Source organism: Fusarium oxysporum, chromosome I (assembly GCF_013085055.1).
Source record: "Fusarium oxysporum Fo47 chromosome I, complete sequence".
Taxonomy (NCBI): Eukaryota; Fungi; Ascomycota; class Sordariomycetes; order Hypocreales; family Nectriaceae; genus Fusarium; species Fusarium oxysporum.
Genome location: NC_072840.1, coordinates 4236239 through 4251913, shown reverse-complemented (window position 1 = coordinate 4251913; position 15675 = coordinate 4236239). Strand labels below are relative to the sequence as shown.

The 15675-nt window shown below is 49.3% G+C and overlaps 5 protein-coding genes across 5 annotated transcripts; 2 read left to right on the top strand and 3 right to left on the bottom strand.

The window, feature by feature from the left end:
* Nucleotides 1-156: 156 nt before the first annotated feature.
* On the bottom strand, nucleotides 157-1619 carry FOBCDRAFT_6542 (uncharacterized protein). The gene is made up of 3 exons (XM_031182724.3): nucleotides 1207-1619; nucleotides 863-1150; nucleotides 157-809 (listed from the first exon to the last, which is right to left on the bottom strand). The coding sequence occupies exons 1-3, from the start codon at nucleotides 1609-1611 to the stop codon at nucleotides 261-263; spliced, it is 1242 nt and encodes a 413-aa protein (XP_031043492.2). The 5' UTR covers nucleotides 1612-1619; the 3' UTR covers nucleotides 157-260.
* A 1233-nt stretch (nucleotides 1620-2852) lies between these two features.
* Nucleotides 2853-4428, bottom strand: FOBCDRAFT_6539 (heme peroxidase). Its single transcript, XM_031182723.3, has 2 exons — nucleotides 4307-4428; nucleotides 2853-4190 (listed from the first exon to the last, which is right to left on the bottom strand). The coding sequence occupies exon 2, from the start codon at nucleotides 4188-4190 to the stop codon at nucleotides 3114-3116; it is 1077 nt and encodes a 358-aa protein (XP_031043491.2). The 5' UTR covers nucleotides 4307-4428; the 3' UTR covers nucleotides 2853-3113.
* Nucleotides 4429-5984: 1556 nt separating this feature from the next.
* Nucleotides 5985-8903, bottom strand: FOBCDRAFT_212460 (uncharacterized protein). Its single transcript, XM_031182719.3, has 5 exons — nucleotides 8530-8903; nucleotides 8243-8458; nucleotides 8089-8192; nucleotides 6489-7694; nucleotides 5985-6437 (listed from the first exon to the last, which is right to left on the bottom strand). Exons 1-5 carry the CDS (start codon nucleotides 8596-8598, stop codon nucleotides 6269-6271), a joined length of 1764 nt encoding a protein of 587 aa, XP_031043487.2. The 5' UTR covers nucleotides 8599-8903; the 3' UTR covers nucleotides 5985-6268.
* A 171-nt stretch (nucleotides 8904-9074) lies between these two features.
* On the top strand, nucleotides 9075-9727 carry FOBCDRAFT_212453 (uncharacterized protein; the record flags this gene model as incomplete). Its single annotated transcript, XM_059609342.1, has 1 exon — nucleotides 9075-9727. A coding segment is annotated over exon 1 (355 nt), but the record flags the coding sequence as incomplete, so codon positions are not given.
* Nucleotides 9728-9886: 159 nt separating this feature from the next.
* Nucleotides 9887-14720, top strand: FOBCDRAFT_174183 (SacI homology domain-containing protein). Its single transcript, XM_031182718.3, has 4 exons — nucleotides 9887-10768; nucleotides 10816-12641; nucleotides 12695-12914; nucleotides 12971-14720. The coding sequence occupies exons 1-4, from the start codon at nucleotides 10122-10124 to the stop codon at nucleotides 14241-14243; spliced, it is 3966 nt and encodes a 1321-aa protein (XP_031043486.2). The 5' UTR covers nucleotides 9887-10121; the 3' UTR covers nucleotides 14244-14720.
* The last annotated feature ends 955 nt before the right edge of the window (nucleotides 14721-15675 follow it).

Sequence of the window (15675 nt, the reverse complement as noted above, 5' to 3'; positions counted from 1 at the left end):
ATACTTCCGCCGTCACATACCGGATAATACTCCTACCCAACTTTATTAAATACAGAATTATCAGCTTCTGAGGTGGCGGTGATAATCAGCCAATGCGTGGATACCGCTGATATAGGATTTCAGTTCCAAGTCAAGAAAAGTTCGACGAGGTCCCCAGCTTTCAAAGTCGTAATCATGTTGGATTCAATGCTATCTTTCTATGGCTTGACAGTGCTCAGTGCTCAGTGCTCCGTGTATCATTATATCTGTCTCCTCCTTTTCTACTTGCTGTGAGGTCCTCGAGGTTTAGGTGGTGCACGGTGATACTGAATCGGCCACTTGACATCAACGTCCAGCTGATGAGCAGCACTGAGAACAAAGTCGGGCTCTCTGAGGAACTGTCTTGCAGCAAGCACAAGATCAGCCTTGGGATCCTCATTCTCCTGGACGAGTGAACGAGCAAAAGGACCATCTGTAATATAACCAACAGTTCCAATCAGAAGCTCTTTTCCATCAGCACGGACGGCATCGCGGATCTTGCCTGCCAGGTCGGTCTGGACGGTTTGATGGACCTTGATCTTTTGCGCCTTCAGGTTGCCTCCGCTGCTGATGTCGAGAACATCAACTCCTGCGACAGGAAGCTGTTTTGCGAGCTGAATACTGCTCTCGAGATCCCAGGAAGGTTCGTTATTCCATTCCATCCACTCGGTAGCAGAGATCCGCACCCAGACGGGCATCTCCTCAGGAACAACAGCCCGAATAGCTTCAATGATCTCCAAGAGGAGACGAGTACGGTTCTCAAAGCTACCTCCGTACTGGTCTGTTCGTTTCTGAAATCATGTCAGTTGATGAACTATTCTCAGCGAGTATCAATACTACTTACGTTGGAGAGAGGCGAGAGAAACTGGTGCAAGAGGTAGCCGTGAGCCGCGTGAATCTCAATGACATCAAAGCCAGCCTTGACGGCTCTTATAGCAGAGTCCTGCCATTTCTGCACAAGATGCTTGATCTCCTCAGTCGTCAGCTCGTGAGGTGTACCAAAGTCTTCAGCGAACGGGATAGCACTGGGGGCGACAATATCATCTGGCCAGCCGCCGACTTCTTTGGTAGCAAGTGCTTTGTTTACAGTACCGCCGATCCAAGGCGCAACTGTGCTCGCTTTTCTGCCAGCCTGGAGGATACGTTAGCTTGGGAATGTTGAGGCTTCTCCTGAAATAATGAACCTACATGAGCGAGTTGGATGGCAGCCTTGGTATTTTGGCTATGGATGAAGTCTGTGATACGCTTCAGAGGAACAATTTGACTATCCTCCCAAAGACCAGAGTCCTCAGGACTGATCCGACCACGAGGTTCAACGGCGGTGGCCTCAACAAAGACGAGGCCAGCACCTTGAAGAGCGAACTGGCCAAGGTGAACAAGATGAAAATCCGTTAGATGGCCATCCTTGGCGGAGTAAGTACACATAGGAGAAACGACAAAGCGGTTCTGCAGCTCAACGCCACGAGTGCGGAGAGGCTTGAACAGCGTCGGGGCCGAATCGGTCTTGAGCGGGGTTCCGGCCGGTGGCTCCTGGGCCGGGGTGAAGTAAGGAACCCCGGAGGCTGCCTTGTTCTCGATGTTTGTGTTGCCCATGGTTTTACGTGCCCTTGAGGGGAAAACTGTGCTGTCTAGGTTGACAGGGTTGTCGACGTTGTGAGTATTTATGCTGAAGTCGGATTTGTTCAAGGCTCTTGACCTGGTTGCAGGATCATGCGCCGTGTTGATGCAATTCCACTGGGTTCTAAGTATCCACCAAATCAACAGAGAATGATCACGGAATATAGACTCAATCCTAGGGGTTTGTCTGTCTTTATATATAAGGAGGTAGAGCGTGGGAAAACATGGTATTTATATCACCAACACTAACCATCTTTCATTTTGATTCATTGACACCTCAATGGCGATCTTGCTTCGTGCCTAGCTCTCTATCATCAAGACGGTCATAGTTTGCTCAGCTAAGCGAACGATGACGTGCGAGCATAAATTTTCAGCTTTACTAAAGTTATTGCAAGCATTATCGCTCTGTTGTTCAACTGTGACATCCAGGAATCGTTTCCCTCTTGGGTTTCTAGTGTCCAATTTGCGAGCAAACGCTGAATAATCAAAACAGTTAAGCCGAGCCCCTCTTCTACGCCTTTGGCTGATAACGTTATCATTCCAAGGTCAAGCATTCAGCTCTCATATGACACATTTACAAGGCAGTTCTGGTTAACTCATGTTCCTTCATCTCGATATCAAGGGCACAGAACAAAAGGCTGCCCCAATCAAATAAGTCAGGATTATTCCTATTAAATAATAAGACTTGCCACAATAAGTAAATGTCTTGATCTTTCGATTTTACAACTCTTCATGTCATTTTCAGTGCAAGAGCTTGCTCTGAGTGGTGTATATATTGCAAATATTCATAATTAGGCTTTAGACAGTCATCTAGTCTTTCCGTCCCTCGAGACTGGCATTTCTGAGTATCTGCATCTTCACTTTAAGTATATGAAGTAGAACACACAAAACATACCTTATGGTATAGCCACGAAGCTCAATGTCTTGACACCGCATATATGTTTAGTTTCAAAGTTTTGGTACAATCATCAAATAATGATCAGCAACGCTACTTCGAAAACAATCTGGACAAAGTCAAATGCCTGGTGCGGCAGATGCAGGAACAAACCCAATAATTTATCAGACCCTTGAACAAGGCACCGTCATCAAGTGTCATGGCTACAGTTGCGGCCCAGGCCGATCTCACTCAAACGACACATAATACATATTACACATTATAGCAGGACCCGACACAAAATTTAAAAAAAATTAAAAAAAAAATTAAAAAAAAAAAAAAAAAAAACTATAAATTTTCTTCTTCTTTTGGTCTCTGCCGTATAAGACGGTAGACATCTTAGTCTATTGACACGCTCATGTTGTCAAAACTCATGAAATGGTCTATACCTAGGCTGGCGATCTTAACCAGCACCCAAATAATCACAACCAAAACTCCGGATATCGCTCTTCTTCAAGTTCATCGATGATATGATGACCAATTTCAGTCGTCGCATAATTCCTTCAAAGGCATCTCAAGCAGCTCTCTGTCGTATTTCGACCACTTATTCCTGGTTTGTGGGCTTAAAGGTCCAGCGCTGGTTCTCAGTGCCCTGGGCGAAAGGAACACCGAGCTCGAATAGTCGGAGAACGACGTCGGAAAAGTCCTTGAAGAAGGCATCGTTATCCTTGGCGTACTTCTCGACCCAAGGCTTGAACTTCTTGTCCTCGATCAGGGCAATGTCGCTAGGAAGCATCATCAGAGACTTGGTAGACTTGTCTTCGTACTGAGCAGGGCCGTTCCACTTCTTCCACTGCCACTTCTCTTCGACAAGTAGGCGGAAGTAGTCGTTGGTCAGGACGGTAGGGGAGAAAGTCCAGGGACCTTCGTAGCCGGATCGGTCAGTGTGGCAGCGGCCAAGAGCGTGGGCGCCGGAGAGGGCGACAATTTCCTGGTCGTTGAAGCCCATACGGTAGAAAATGTCTCGGAGATGTCCAGAGCGCTTTGAGGCGTCGGGAAGACGTCCGTCGGGTGTGCAACCAGAGACATCACGATCAGAGCGACCAGGTCGGTAAGGAATGGCAGGGCCCAGCATCTCCTGGATAGCGCAAACACCAGCAAGGATCCAGAGGTCAGAGTAGGTGATCCAAGGGAACTTCTCCTTCACGGGTTCGAGGAAGGTGCGGGCAGCAGCCAGACCAGCATTGGCGCCGTGGTCAGCCTCAGGGGCGAATCGCATGGTGGCACCATTGCTGCCACCAGTGCCAGTCTCCTTGTCGTAGGTACCGCTGGCGTGCCAAGCGAGACGTACGAGAACGGGGCCGTAGCTGCCGTCATCATAGTCATCCTTCTCCTCCAGGCGAGCAGCAATCTCGTTGTAAACCTTCTGATAGTCGTCCTTGGTAGGGTTGAAAACCTTGGGGGTAGCGGAAGAAGCGCCGTTGGCGTAGAAGTAGTAACCAGCACCACCAGCGACAGCGGCACCGGTCAACCACATCCAGGCGGAAGATGACTTCTGCGCGGGCTCAGAAGAATAGTATCGGCGACCCTGCTGGCGGATGACCTGTCTAGGAGCAATGGCGAAGCCGTTGCGAGTGGCGCGAGTGGCCGCGCGGGCGAACTGTCGGGTAGCGGAGGCCATCTTTAAGAGCAAACGTTAGTTACAAGTTGAAAGACAGTGTTGAGTGTGCTTTTTATCGAGGCGGCGAAGGGGGAGCAAGCTTGTCTCAGTACTGTAGTGCTCAAGTTTGAACGTACCTTGGGTGTGTAAGCTTACAACGTGGTAAGACGCTTTGGAAAAGTGACTCCAAGGAATTGTAAAGAGAGGATGAAAGAGGAAGAAGAATGAGTCAAGACGAGAAGGTCTGTGGCATCTATTAAGAAGGGATGCGTCGGATGAAGTGGCGGGAAGCCGAGGGCGAAACGGGGACCTGCCGTGTCAGTGCCAGGAAGTCAGGCAGTCCCGACCCTAACTGACAACCTCTGCCAGGGACACGATTCATGGAGGGTTGCCGAACGAGGCAAGCAGCTTTTGTCTCAAGCCCAAGCCCTTTCCATTTCCGTGCCGGAGTGTTTCGATCTTTGACATGTACGTGTTCCGAGATCGGGGAGGCCATGATGGAATTGCTGCTATTCACTGAGGTACTGGTTTGAAGAGCTCTTCCTTCAGATATCACTGCCATCGATGTACCACAAATTGATTCCTAACATCACCCTCAACTTCCCCAGGTACTCTCGCCTCGGAGCTGTACCCGGCTTCATGGACCGGCGCGATGTCTTGAAATTGAACATCAACAATTGGCCAATTTGATATCTCAGCCCCATTTCTTTTATCAAACCTGGCGGGGATGACGCTCTTATGGACCGGGTGGAGTCGGTGGAGATCCTTGGTAATGAAGATTCTCTCGCCTCTGAGAGGTTGCTAATACTGAGGCCTGTCGAGGGACAGCAGGGGTCATTCTTTGAAGCATTCAGTGTTATGCCCGCTTATGATTTAGCAACACTTCAACATGAGGCTCATGAGACAAGTCGTCTAAAAACGGTTTCCATGTGTCAGGCCAAAAAGGGGACACCCTCTCGGCTGTGAACCACGAGGCGACCAACCATCAGAGTTCAGCTAGTCGAATTTGGAGAGACATGAGAAAATTTCTGATGGATTGGGACCCTGAAAGTAACCCTCCATTACAGAATCCCAACGCCTCATCAGCTAACGCATAACGATCATCAGTCAGCACGGCGTGGCACCCGAATCGAAACAGGGCCTCCGTCTCCGATTGTTTCAACATCTATTATGGCACCGAGGATCAGATCAGAATGTCGTTATGGTGCAATACCTTTTATTGGATTGTTCTCCATGAATGAAATCTTTGATGTCGAAAGAAGATTTGTCATATGTTGCTTTTAGGTACAAGCGCAGCAATGCCCTCCACAAGCGGGTACTTATGGAATCTTTTCTCGACAACAGGGGTCTACCCCAAAGATTCCAAATCGCTTCTCGCATGTGATTTCGTCATATCAGCAAATTACAACTTATTCTGAACTCTTCAGTCTGGTCGTAACAGCCACTACAGTCATATTCTCATACAACAGCACATGCATGATCACACGAATACATCCAATCTCTTTGGCCCCTACTCTACTCTCCAAGGAATCGTCTACAAACTCGTGTGTTTCCCGTTTTCCTAGACTTGCATACTCTATACCTATCTACTAAGGTAGATTAGTAGCCATGATTGTAATCTCATCGAATGATTGAACATCCCGAATCCCGGAGACAAACTTTCTCCGACAATCCTCCGGTGGAGACAGAACATTTCTACAAGTCGGCGAGTGCTGCCAATGGCTTCTCCTAATAAGAAACTAATGCAAGTGCTCGTTACCCCACAAGATCTGGACCAAACACCAGTTCAATGTTCCACTCATCAACAGCTTCATGCTCAAGGATAGATATAGATTTCTTCTACAACTTGTGATATGTCGTCAAGAATAATTCTCTGCCCGCCAAATTAAGGCAACTTCCAACTTCCAAGACTCAGAAATATGCTGAATAGCCGTACCTTATCCTCCGGGTTCATCCAAGCCACCTCTGCTATTGTATATGCAGGGGCGCCGTTTCGTTTATAGTACAACTCGAGTGCCCCACAACTTGATTAAGTTCTCCTGGATACCAGCGCCTCGAACACCTTTCACGTCCAGTTCAGTCCACCATATTTTTCATCCTCAGTTGAAGTCTGCGTTGCCCTGCGCATCAGCGTCTGGTTCACCATGAGTCTCATAGAAATGAGAGTATTGGGCCTCGGCCCTCTGCTTGCTAGCCTCGTCCAGCTCTCCCTTTGCAGCCCCATTCTCCTTACCGCTGCCTGTAGAGAGTTTGGCTACCGACGATGGCCTTTAGACTGTTAGTTAGTATTCAATAGCATCGGAGAGCATAGCAACTTACCCAAAGATTTCTCTATCGATTTGCAAGAATACCTTCATGGCATCCTTGTCGCCTCTCTCGACCAAGTACGTGAGATATACTTGGGTCAAGTCCTTCTTGACTGATGGGGAGAGTCGGCTTCGTTCTCGGAGCTCGTCGAATACTTTCTTCATGCGCTCACTGTGTTGAGCTTCATTCTCGGCGCTCGTTGGCTGATCCAACTCAAACTTGAACCATCGATCCCAGAATAACCTGCTGTCCGCACACCACTGTACGTTCTTCACAAAAACCCCGCGAGCCTCTTCCACCAAACCCTTGGCTTTCAAGAGCAACAGAGCCCATTCTGCAACCAAAGCAGCCTTGGTGTACATGTCTACCGTAGCAGAGTCGATCTGGTCCTTAAACACCTGAATAGCAGCGTCAAGGCCGTTCTGTCGTCGCTGAACATTGGCCCATGACACAATGACCTCGACGCAATCCGGTAGCCTCAGAAGGATTGCCTCGTGGATGTCAAGAGCAACGTCAACTCGGCCAGCACTTTCTTCGAAGTAAGCCCATTGCAGTCTAATGCCTGGTCGACTAACAGGCACGAACATCGTCGAAGCACGTGCATAGATGTTGCGAACTTCCTCTTGCTTGCCTTCCTGGCCACTCATCCACCGGGCATATCGGAACCAGAGGTCATCGTAATAAGCGCATGTAACAAGACATCGCTCATACAAAGCAACGGTTCGTGTAAAATCACCTTCAGCTTCCTCGAAATCCAGGTATTTGCGCCAGTTTACCAAGTCCTTGTGTTCTAAAGCGGTAACGTGAAAGTAGGGTCTTTTAATCTCCGATTCGTAGGTCCAGCGCTTCGATACCTCAGTTTGCGTCGCGGTGAAAATTTCGTAGTACATGGCATCGATCTTTGCACGAACATCGCGCTCAATCTCCAGCTCAGCCTTAGGACCGCCGCCATAAGCAATTGTTTCAGCCTCAACCTCCGCCCTGAAACGTGAGAGATCTTCGGCAGACACCACCTCTGTGATGGGTTGATTGTGGGATAGCGATCGAAACCTCTCGTAGTAACGTGCATACTGGTGCATTGGTATGCGAATGATTCGTGCATGGATGGCGTAAATTTTGTCTTGTGCTTCCTGACGCTCTTCGTACTCAATGTACTTGTCCCAGAAAGGATGGGCAAGAAAATCGAGTCCCACAAAGGCTGATCCTCGCTCAAAGAGTCTAGAGAAAAACGTTAGCAAGTGAGCTCATTGCGGAAGGGATAACTCAGGGGAAAGGGTGGAGAGGATCAATACAGAGGGGAAGATGGTTGTGCGAGTGAGTAGCAAAACCGATATCATGTTCTACCGAGCAGGTGCGGGTGACGTGTAACGCAGGGACGACTTTGGAGTTTAGAACGAGCACGGATTGAGCATCAACAGAGCCTGGTAAGGAGCGTGAGAAAGCGTCCCGGCTAAAGGGGCTATCGCAGGCATATCTCACCATCAGACACTTTTGATAGTAGAGTGTAGAGCCCTCGCGGATATGTCGACCGAGACCACTCAGGTCAAGCGGGAATACTGCGCCAGAAGGCATGTTAAGGGAAGGGGAAGGAAACCATCCAAATGGAACTTACTCTCTGACGAGGTGTGGGTCATGGGTTGTCTCCATCTTGAAGGAGCAGTAGTCCGTCCACAAGTCGACAGAATTGGTGATGCTCGCGCATCCTCTCTCGTATACCTATAACACTATGTCAGCCGTGTCGCAGGCAACGTCTGGAGTGTACAGACCATCTCAGCAGACTCGGGGCCGGCAATGTTGAACTCCATGTCAGCATATTTCTTCCAATAACCAAAGAGCAGAGGAAATTTAATGAGGAATCTGTCGTAGGCATCGCGGAAGGTTGCTAGTGCTTGAGGACTTGAGTTGCGATTCAAGCCACCCTCCAATGTCTCACAAGCTTTGATGAGGTTCTCCCAGTGCTCGAAGTTATCGGGGTCGGACTCCTGTTAGTGCGTCAAACCGTCAGTGTTCAAGTTCGAGCTTATGAAAGAAGCGGATAGAGACGAAAGCTTACCACCTCAGCATTGTGCTTGCGCACAGTTGCGTACTCCTCATCGGAGCCGAAATGACCGAAGTCGCTCATGACGTTGGAGTGTTTAGTGCTTCGTCTCCCAGAATCGCGTAATTTAATTGATATTAGGAAATTAGCGATAAATATTCGATCTCGCGGTGCGGGTTTGAAGCTGAGAAGTTTGTAGATAGGAGATGACGCTTGAGGCTCACGTCTGTCGCGAAAGGCAGGGGCTGGTAGTTCGCGCCGCAGACAAGCTCTTTTTTTTGCCCAGGTACTTTCTGGGTTAGTCACTGGCTAAAGAACTTCCGATGCACGTGCTCAAGTCAAGACGCGCAAAATAGTCGTAAATCGGTGCTACCAGGGAATTTGATGCAAGCAGGTCTGTACTTGTCTAGCAAGTCTCCGCAATTGACATGGGTCTTCAGATTCAGCCCGGGCCAACAATTTGCCGTTCTCAGGATGACTCAGCGTCAACGAAAGCTTGCAGATATTTTTGGCGAAGCGGTGCAGGAGAAGCGTTCTTCTTCTTTTCTCTATCCTAAAATGGGCTTATGATGATTCTCACATAAACATATGATAGGAAGAGAATGAACGCTCTCTTTTAGAGAGCATGATCTCAATTTCGAATCTGAAGCTCTCTTATTTTTTTGGTTTCTATTGTTGCGCGACGGTCTCCGATTCTTCGGCAATATCATATATAATCTTGTGTCCCATAACAAGATCGCATATCACGGATCTTGCGCATGTCTTAGGGGCTACCCTTTTCTTTGAGATACCGCACATCTTTATGTTATTATATGGCAATTTTTCAACGAGCTGGGCTGTCTGTTTGGAAGTGTTCCTGCCTTGGCGTCTTTCGAATCTTGTTTGGCAACTCTTCTCTCCAAGCCAAATTAAGCACTTCGGCAGGTATATGCGAAGCTTGCTGGTCCGGCCAGAATTCGTGGCAAAGTCTCGTGGCCTGATGTGATGTTTTATTATGACCCTATGACTTCCCAAAGGTTGATGTTTTGTTTTAACATTGATAGCAAAAAGTCTGTTAAATTGGAGGTATCGTGGGCGCAGAGGTACATTGGTCTTGACCCATAAGGTAAAAATAAATGCGCAAACTTCGCGCTCTTGACTTCATCCAAGAGTTTGTCCCCCAGTGCATCATGGACGATGGGTCTGCATGATAATAATGTATTGTGTTCAAATGTTTCATGCCAAAGCTCAAAGATCCAGCGTTTGGCTATCCGTAGATGCCACTGGTGGGGCTTCGTCCACTGGCTATTAGCAGTCAGGGGTCTCTCATCATGGTACCCCAGCTGAGAAACGTCATTTGTAGAGCGTCCAGTCCAAACCAGCGCCTCTTACATTTGTCTAACGCCCAAAGCTCAAAACTTCATCCAAACATTGGCTGAACCCTACAGAGCCCAACTACGCCCGCCCGAAAGTCTCTTGTCTTTAACATTTATCTTACGTGCTTCCAATCGATCATGGGTCAAAAGAAATATTGAAATCATTTCGCAATCGCAAGCGCAATCCTATCGTGGACACGTTGAACCTTGTATCCTCTACCCATTCCATGTTATCCTACTGAGCAATACACGATGGAATATTCCTCAGGGGCCTATTCTTCCCAGGCTCCCTCTCCCGAAAAGTCATGCGAGCTCTACATACGCGACTATCCTCATCGATCCATTGCCATTGTTTCAACCTCACACACTCTGATTCTTCGATATACTACCTCCACCAGTGAAGCCATCGCGAACGGCTCGCTTACATCCTTAGCTACGTCTACGAGGAGCCGCGGAAACCCCGGCGAAGCCTTGGTATCGAAATGCATGGTCGAGTTCGCACCTGTGTCGAGGCATTTACTGCAGGACTATCGCCGTCTGACACATCGACCGATATACGGGACACTAGGCTTGATCACAGTTAACAGCGAGGTCTTCCTATCTGTCATTACGCATGCAACACGTGCTGCCACCTTGCGGCCTGGCGAGACTGTTGAACGTATAAATGGAGTAGCGTTCTACTGCCTGAGCAGCGCGGACTACGACGATGTTGTTCCTCTAGAATCACTTGATCCGGAGTTTTCGGATTCTGCATCGGTGCAGTCTGCTCCCTATGGACAAGGCCTTGGTCGAAGAGAAGTTGCCATGGAGCACCCATGTCATGAGCTTCGCAACCTACTAAGCAACGGAACATTTTACTACAGTACAGATTTCGATCTCACAAACCGGCTTCAAGACAGGTTCGTTGTTATCTGACCCTGTATAGCATTAGACTGACAAGAAATAGACCAATCAATTCCAACTCGTTCGAAATCGACAATTTCGACGATGGGTTTCTCTGGAACTCGTTCATGATCAGTCCTCTTGTCCAGTTTCGTTCTCGTCTTATGCCTCATGAGCGAGCTGCACTTGATTCGTCACGAATACTGACATCAGCAATTCGTGGTTTCTGTAAGACCATGACAATTCCGCTAAGCTCTTCGCCCCTGAAGAATGTCAAGTCAGGAATGCCTTCTTTTATGACTCTCATATCTCGCCTATCCTGTCGCAGAGCTGGAACTCGCTTCAACTCACGAGGTATTGACGATGATGGGCATGTGGCAAACTTTGTTGAAACTGAAACCACTTTCTGGAGCCCGGCGGGAACCATGTTCTCCTATGCTCAAGTGCGCGGATCAGTACCTGTGTTTTGGGAGCAAGCAGCCGACCTTATTCCAGGTCGGCAGAAGATCACAGTCACTAGATCTCCCGACGGGACACAGCCGGCCTTCAACAAACATTTTGAGGAGCTCGAGCAATCGTACGGAGCTGTCCATGTCATCAATCTTCTTAGTGAGACAAAGCCTGGCGAGGTTGAGCTCAGTACACTCTACCACAATGGTATCAAACACTGTCCATTAAGTCGTGCTGGACCAGACGGATCTTCGGACCATGCTCTCTTGCGAGAAACCAATTACGATTTCCACGCAGAAACAAAAGGGCCAGCGGGATATGAAGCTGCCCGAGATATCCGCCGCTATATTGAGGACTCTACCGACGGTTTTGCATACTTTCTTGCGGAGGAGACAAGCGAACCGAGATACGACCATGATGGCTCTGGACAAGCTCGTATGGTGGTTGTACTTCAGCAGGAGGGTGTCTTCCGAACCAATTGTCTGGACTGTCTTGATCGAACTAATCTTGTGCAGACCATGATCTCACAGATGGCAGTTGAGGCCTTTCTTGGACATCGGGGTGAATTTGCTGCCTCTGACTTCTGGATGAGACATTCCAGTCTCTGGGCAGACAACGGCGACTCTTTATCCAAGACCTATGCTGGGACAGGCGCACTCAAGTCATCTTTTACACGTCATGGAAAGATGTCTCTTGCAGGGGCTGTGGCTGACGTGCGAAAGTCTGTCCAACGTATCTATCACAACAACTTCCTCGACCCCTCTCGTCAAATCACTATTGACATGCTTTTGGGTCGCCTCGTTGGGCAAGCACCGGTCCTTCTGTTCGATCCCATCAGCGATTTCGTTTCAACAGAACTGTCCAAAAGGAGTAGCGAGTTCACGTCATACAATAGCATCACCATATGGGTTGGCACGTTCAACCTTAATGGCCGTACCGAAGGCGTCAATGATGATCTTGGCCCTTGGTTATTCCCAGAGACCTTGGGAGATGCCCAGCCGGACATTTATGTCGTTGGTTTTCAAGAAATCGTAGAGCTCAGTCCGCAGCAGATCATGAACAGCGACCCATCACGGAAGAACCTATGGGAGCGAGCCGTGAAGCGCAATCTCAACGATCGACAAAAGCGCTTGGGGGGCGAGAGGTATGTGTTGCTACGGAGCGGGCAGCTGGTTGGGGCAGCCCTCTGCATTTTTGTAAAGACACCCAGTCTGGCCAACATTAAGAACGTGGAGGGTAGCGTGAAAAAGACTGGCATGTCTGGCATGGCTGGAAACAAGGGTGCTGTGGCGATCCGATTCGACTATGCCAACACTCATATATGTTTTGTCACGGCACATCTGGCTGCTGGCTTTTCAAACTACGATGAACGCAACCGCGATTATGCAACAATCCATCACGGTTTACGCTTCCAACGGAACCGGGGAATCGATGATCATGGTAAGTGCTCTTGGTATTGTGTTCGCTGAAGCCACATATACTGACAAAAACAGACGCCGTCATCTGGTTGGGCGACTTCAACTATCGCATTGGCCTCAACTTGGAAACTGCGCGTGCATTAGTGAAGAAGCGTGACTTTGAGACGCTATACGAGAATGATCAGCTCAATCTGCAGATGGTAGCTGGATTATCGTTCCCCTTTTATTCTGAAGCTCGCATCACGTTCCCTCCGACGTACAAGTTTGACATAGGTACCGATGACTATGATACCTCGTAAGTCCACTTTCATGTATCGGTGCTTCTATTCACGAATTCTGACGAGTCTACAGTGAGAAAGCTCGCATTCCTGCGTGGACGGATCGTATCCTCAGGAAGGGTTCCAACCTCAGGCAGATCTTGTATAACTCGGCACCTCTCAAATTCTCAGATCACCGACCTGTCCACGCTGCCTTCGAATGCAGGGTGAGCATCGTGGATGAACAGCTGCGAGAAAAGATCAGTAAGGAGTTGTATCAACGTCGAAAAGCCGAGGTCGGAGACGCAACAGCTCATCTTGGCACTGGCGAGGACAGCGATGATGAAGATCTCATTGGCTATGATTCTATCGAGCCCGGGCTTCCTCCCGCAAGTTCGGATCGCCAGAAGTGGTGGCTCGACAACAAGCAGCCCGCTCGTGCCGCGGTACCTGTGCCCAAACCCAGAAACGGGCAAGCCGTAGGGCTCAATCCCAATCGTCCTTCAAATCCTTTTGGCCTTACGGAAGAGCCGGACTGGATCTCTATTCCAAGATCGTCGTCAAAGGCATCTTTGTCTAGCATGTCAAGTTCACCATTTGAAAAAGTTAACTTGCCTAACGTCATGGCATCAGGGTCGAGTATTCAACCTCGAAAGCTGCCACCCCCATATGACCCATCAGCATTGCCAGCCAAGGTCGGGCGCATGAATCTTCTAGACGACCATGCTCCTATGGGCCATGTCGAGACGCCACCTCCGCCACCACCTCCGCGACGAGGAACATCAGGAGTAGCGGCAATGGGACAGACACCACCGAGCAACGGGTTTGGTCTTAATAGGGTGCAGACTCAACCGCTGCCTCCGCCTCTTCGGCCTACATCCGCAGCTTCTCATGCTTCCCAATTCTCGCAGAACAGCAAGGCTGGGAAACCTGCGCCGCCAGTAGCAAAGAAGCCTGCACATCTGACCACGACATCGCCAAACTCAAGCCCAGCACTGAGCCAGAGTGCCATGGAAGATGACTTTCGGCCACCGCTGCCAACGAGGGCTAACACCGGAGGTCTCACAGGAAGCCCTCACTCACAGGACATCGGAGCCGCCGCACGGAAGCCCGTAGCACCTCCGAAGCCTGGCATGAACGGAACTGGCGCAAAACCGTCTAGCTCGATCGGAGCGGTAGGACTGCCCGGGATGACGGGCGGAGTGCCATCCCGCCGGGCAGCGCCACCAGTGCAGCCCAAGCCGCAGTTGCCGCAACAGAACCAAAACCAGCATCAACGACAAGGGTCTACGGATCTATTGGGATCTCTGGGTGAAGGTCAAGAGGTAGGAGGATGGGAAACGTTGAAGCCGAGCACAAGAGCATAGGAAAAGCGAGTTGGTTTGCGGGTATAGGTTAGTTTAGTACTTGGATGCGAGGCGTTTGGAAGCGTATTGATGGGCTTGAATCACTTGGGGAGGTGTGTCTTGGGACTTGGCTTGGGTTATGACTATGGTTATGCCTTTAGTGTAAGAGTAAAAAGCACAAACACGGCTTGGTTATCATCTCAGAGATTCGCCGGCCGATGGTGTTTATGTTTCACAACATGTGAGCCAACAACTGAATCATGTGTCACCCAATTCGTCTAACCACGAGTCGGTCAAGAAAAGCCCCTAGATCGGAGTAGTGGCGTGTTTCGGCGGTGATTTTTATAGATCGCTATCGCCAAGACGCACCTAATTTAATTGTGCCTCTCGTCGGGTGATGCATTACTGTGGCGGCCACTTGAATCAAAGCTGTGAGGCGTGAGACTGTACGTAGTAGTTGTACTGTAAAATTGCTACCCTGGAGGGGCAAGGTGGAGGGATTTATTGTGTCCGGGCCTCATGACCAAGCCCCGCAGATGGAGACCTCCAATGAAATAATTCTCGGTATCTGGTGGGCGTGAAGGTGCTGATCTGATTGTGTTGTCAGAAATACTCTGCTGACTCTCTGGGCTTAACGTTAACTGGTGTTGAGTTCGGCACGAACCTTTGGTCCCCGTCACCGACACTTTCAATACCTTTAGGTACGGTATCCACAGTTCAGTTGAGGTGACCTGAGCCTACAGTATGTGCAGTACCTAGCATTACTGAGGCTGCAGCGCTCCATCACTGCACAGTAGAGAGGTGCCTGCAGGACATGGTAGTGCTCCATGGCTGCCGTAGGTTACTGTTCACGCTGCACTCTCTCTTCCCTGTCGTGAGCACGAGACCTTGGTTGACCTTGGACGATCTAGACCAACGCTGATCATTTTATCAATCATATCACACCCTCGACCTCTGGACCTTGCAAAAACCACTCTCTTCCTTCGTCTCTTCGTCTCTTCGTCTCCTCTCCCTCCACCTCTGATGCTCTCCTGGGATACCTTCAATTCCAATCTCAGTCCTCGATACGTCAAAGAACAACTCCCAAGACCTACAGCTATCGTACCTATTTAACCTAATTCATCTCTGGCCCGCGCTCAGAAACCCGCCCCCCCCCCCCAATCGAAGCCAAAGAGATCGTCCCCGGTCCGTGATTTCCTTAGCTCCAATCACTTTTGAACCGAACCTACCTTGCTTGACCTCGCCTTGCCTCTTTTATTTCTAAACCTTGATCGCAATTTCTCCTTTTCCCTTCGCACGGAGAGAACCTTCAGTCTTGTTTGCTTTTTCTTTCTTGGTCCTTGGGACATCATCACAGGTCATCGCAATTAAGCCTCATCTGGTCTTGTGTGTTCGAGTCTTGGAGACAACCCCCAGATCCAGCACGCTCAGGCCCTTTGATAGTACGACTTCG

Bases quoted from the DNA above. Each gene is read 5' to 3' on its own strand.
- FOBCDRAFT_6542 (XM_031182724.3), bottom strand. From the start codon at position 1,611: ATGGGCAACACAAACATCGAGAACAAGGCAGCCTCCGGGGTTCCTTAC. The intron at 1,151-1,206 runs GTAGGTTCATTA...CGTATCCTCCAG, and splicing joins CTGCCATCCAACTCGCTCAT to GCTGGCAGAAAAGCGAGCAC. The intron at 810-862 runs GTAAGTAGTATT...ACATGATTTCAG, and splicing joins TTCTCTCGCCTCTCTCCAAC to AAACGAACAGACCAGTACGG.
- FOBCDRAFT_174183 (XM_031182718.3), top strand. From the start codon at position 10,122: ATGGAATATTCCTCAGGGGCCTATTCTTCCCAGGCTCCCTCTCCCGAA. The intron at 12,642-12,694 runs GTAAGTGCTCTT...TGACAAAAACAG, and splicing joins CCGGGGAATCGATGATCATG to ACGCCGTCATCTGGTTGGGC. The intron at 12,915-12,970 runs GTAAGTCCACTT...ACGAGTCTACAG, and splicing joins ACCGATGACTATGATACCTC to TGAGAAAGCTCGCATTCCTG.
- FOBCDRAFT_212460 (XM_031182719.3), bottom strand. From the start codon at position 8,598: ATGAGCGACTTCGGTCATTTCGGCTCCGATGAGGAGTACGCAACTGTG. The intron at 7,695-8,088 runs GTAAGTTCCATT...GTTTTTCTCTAG, and splicing joins GACCCACACCTCGTCAGAGA to ACTCTTTGAGCGAGGATCAG. The intron at 6,438-6,488 runs GTAAGTTGCTAT...AACAGTCTAAAG, and splicing joins ATCGATAGAGAAATCTTTGG to GCCATCGTCGGTAGCCAAAC.
- FOBCDRAFT_6539 (XM_031182723.3), bottom strand. From the start codon at position 4,190: ATGGCCTCCGCTACCCGACAGTTCGCCCGCGCGGCCACTCGCGCCACT.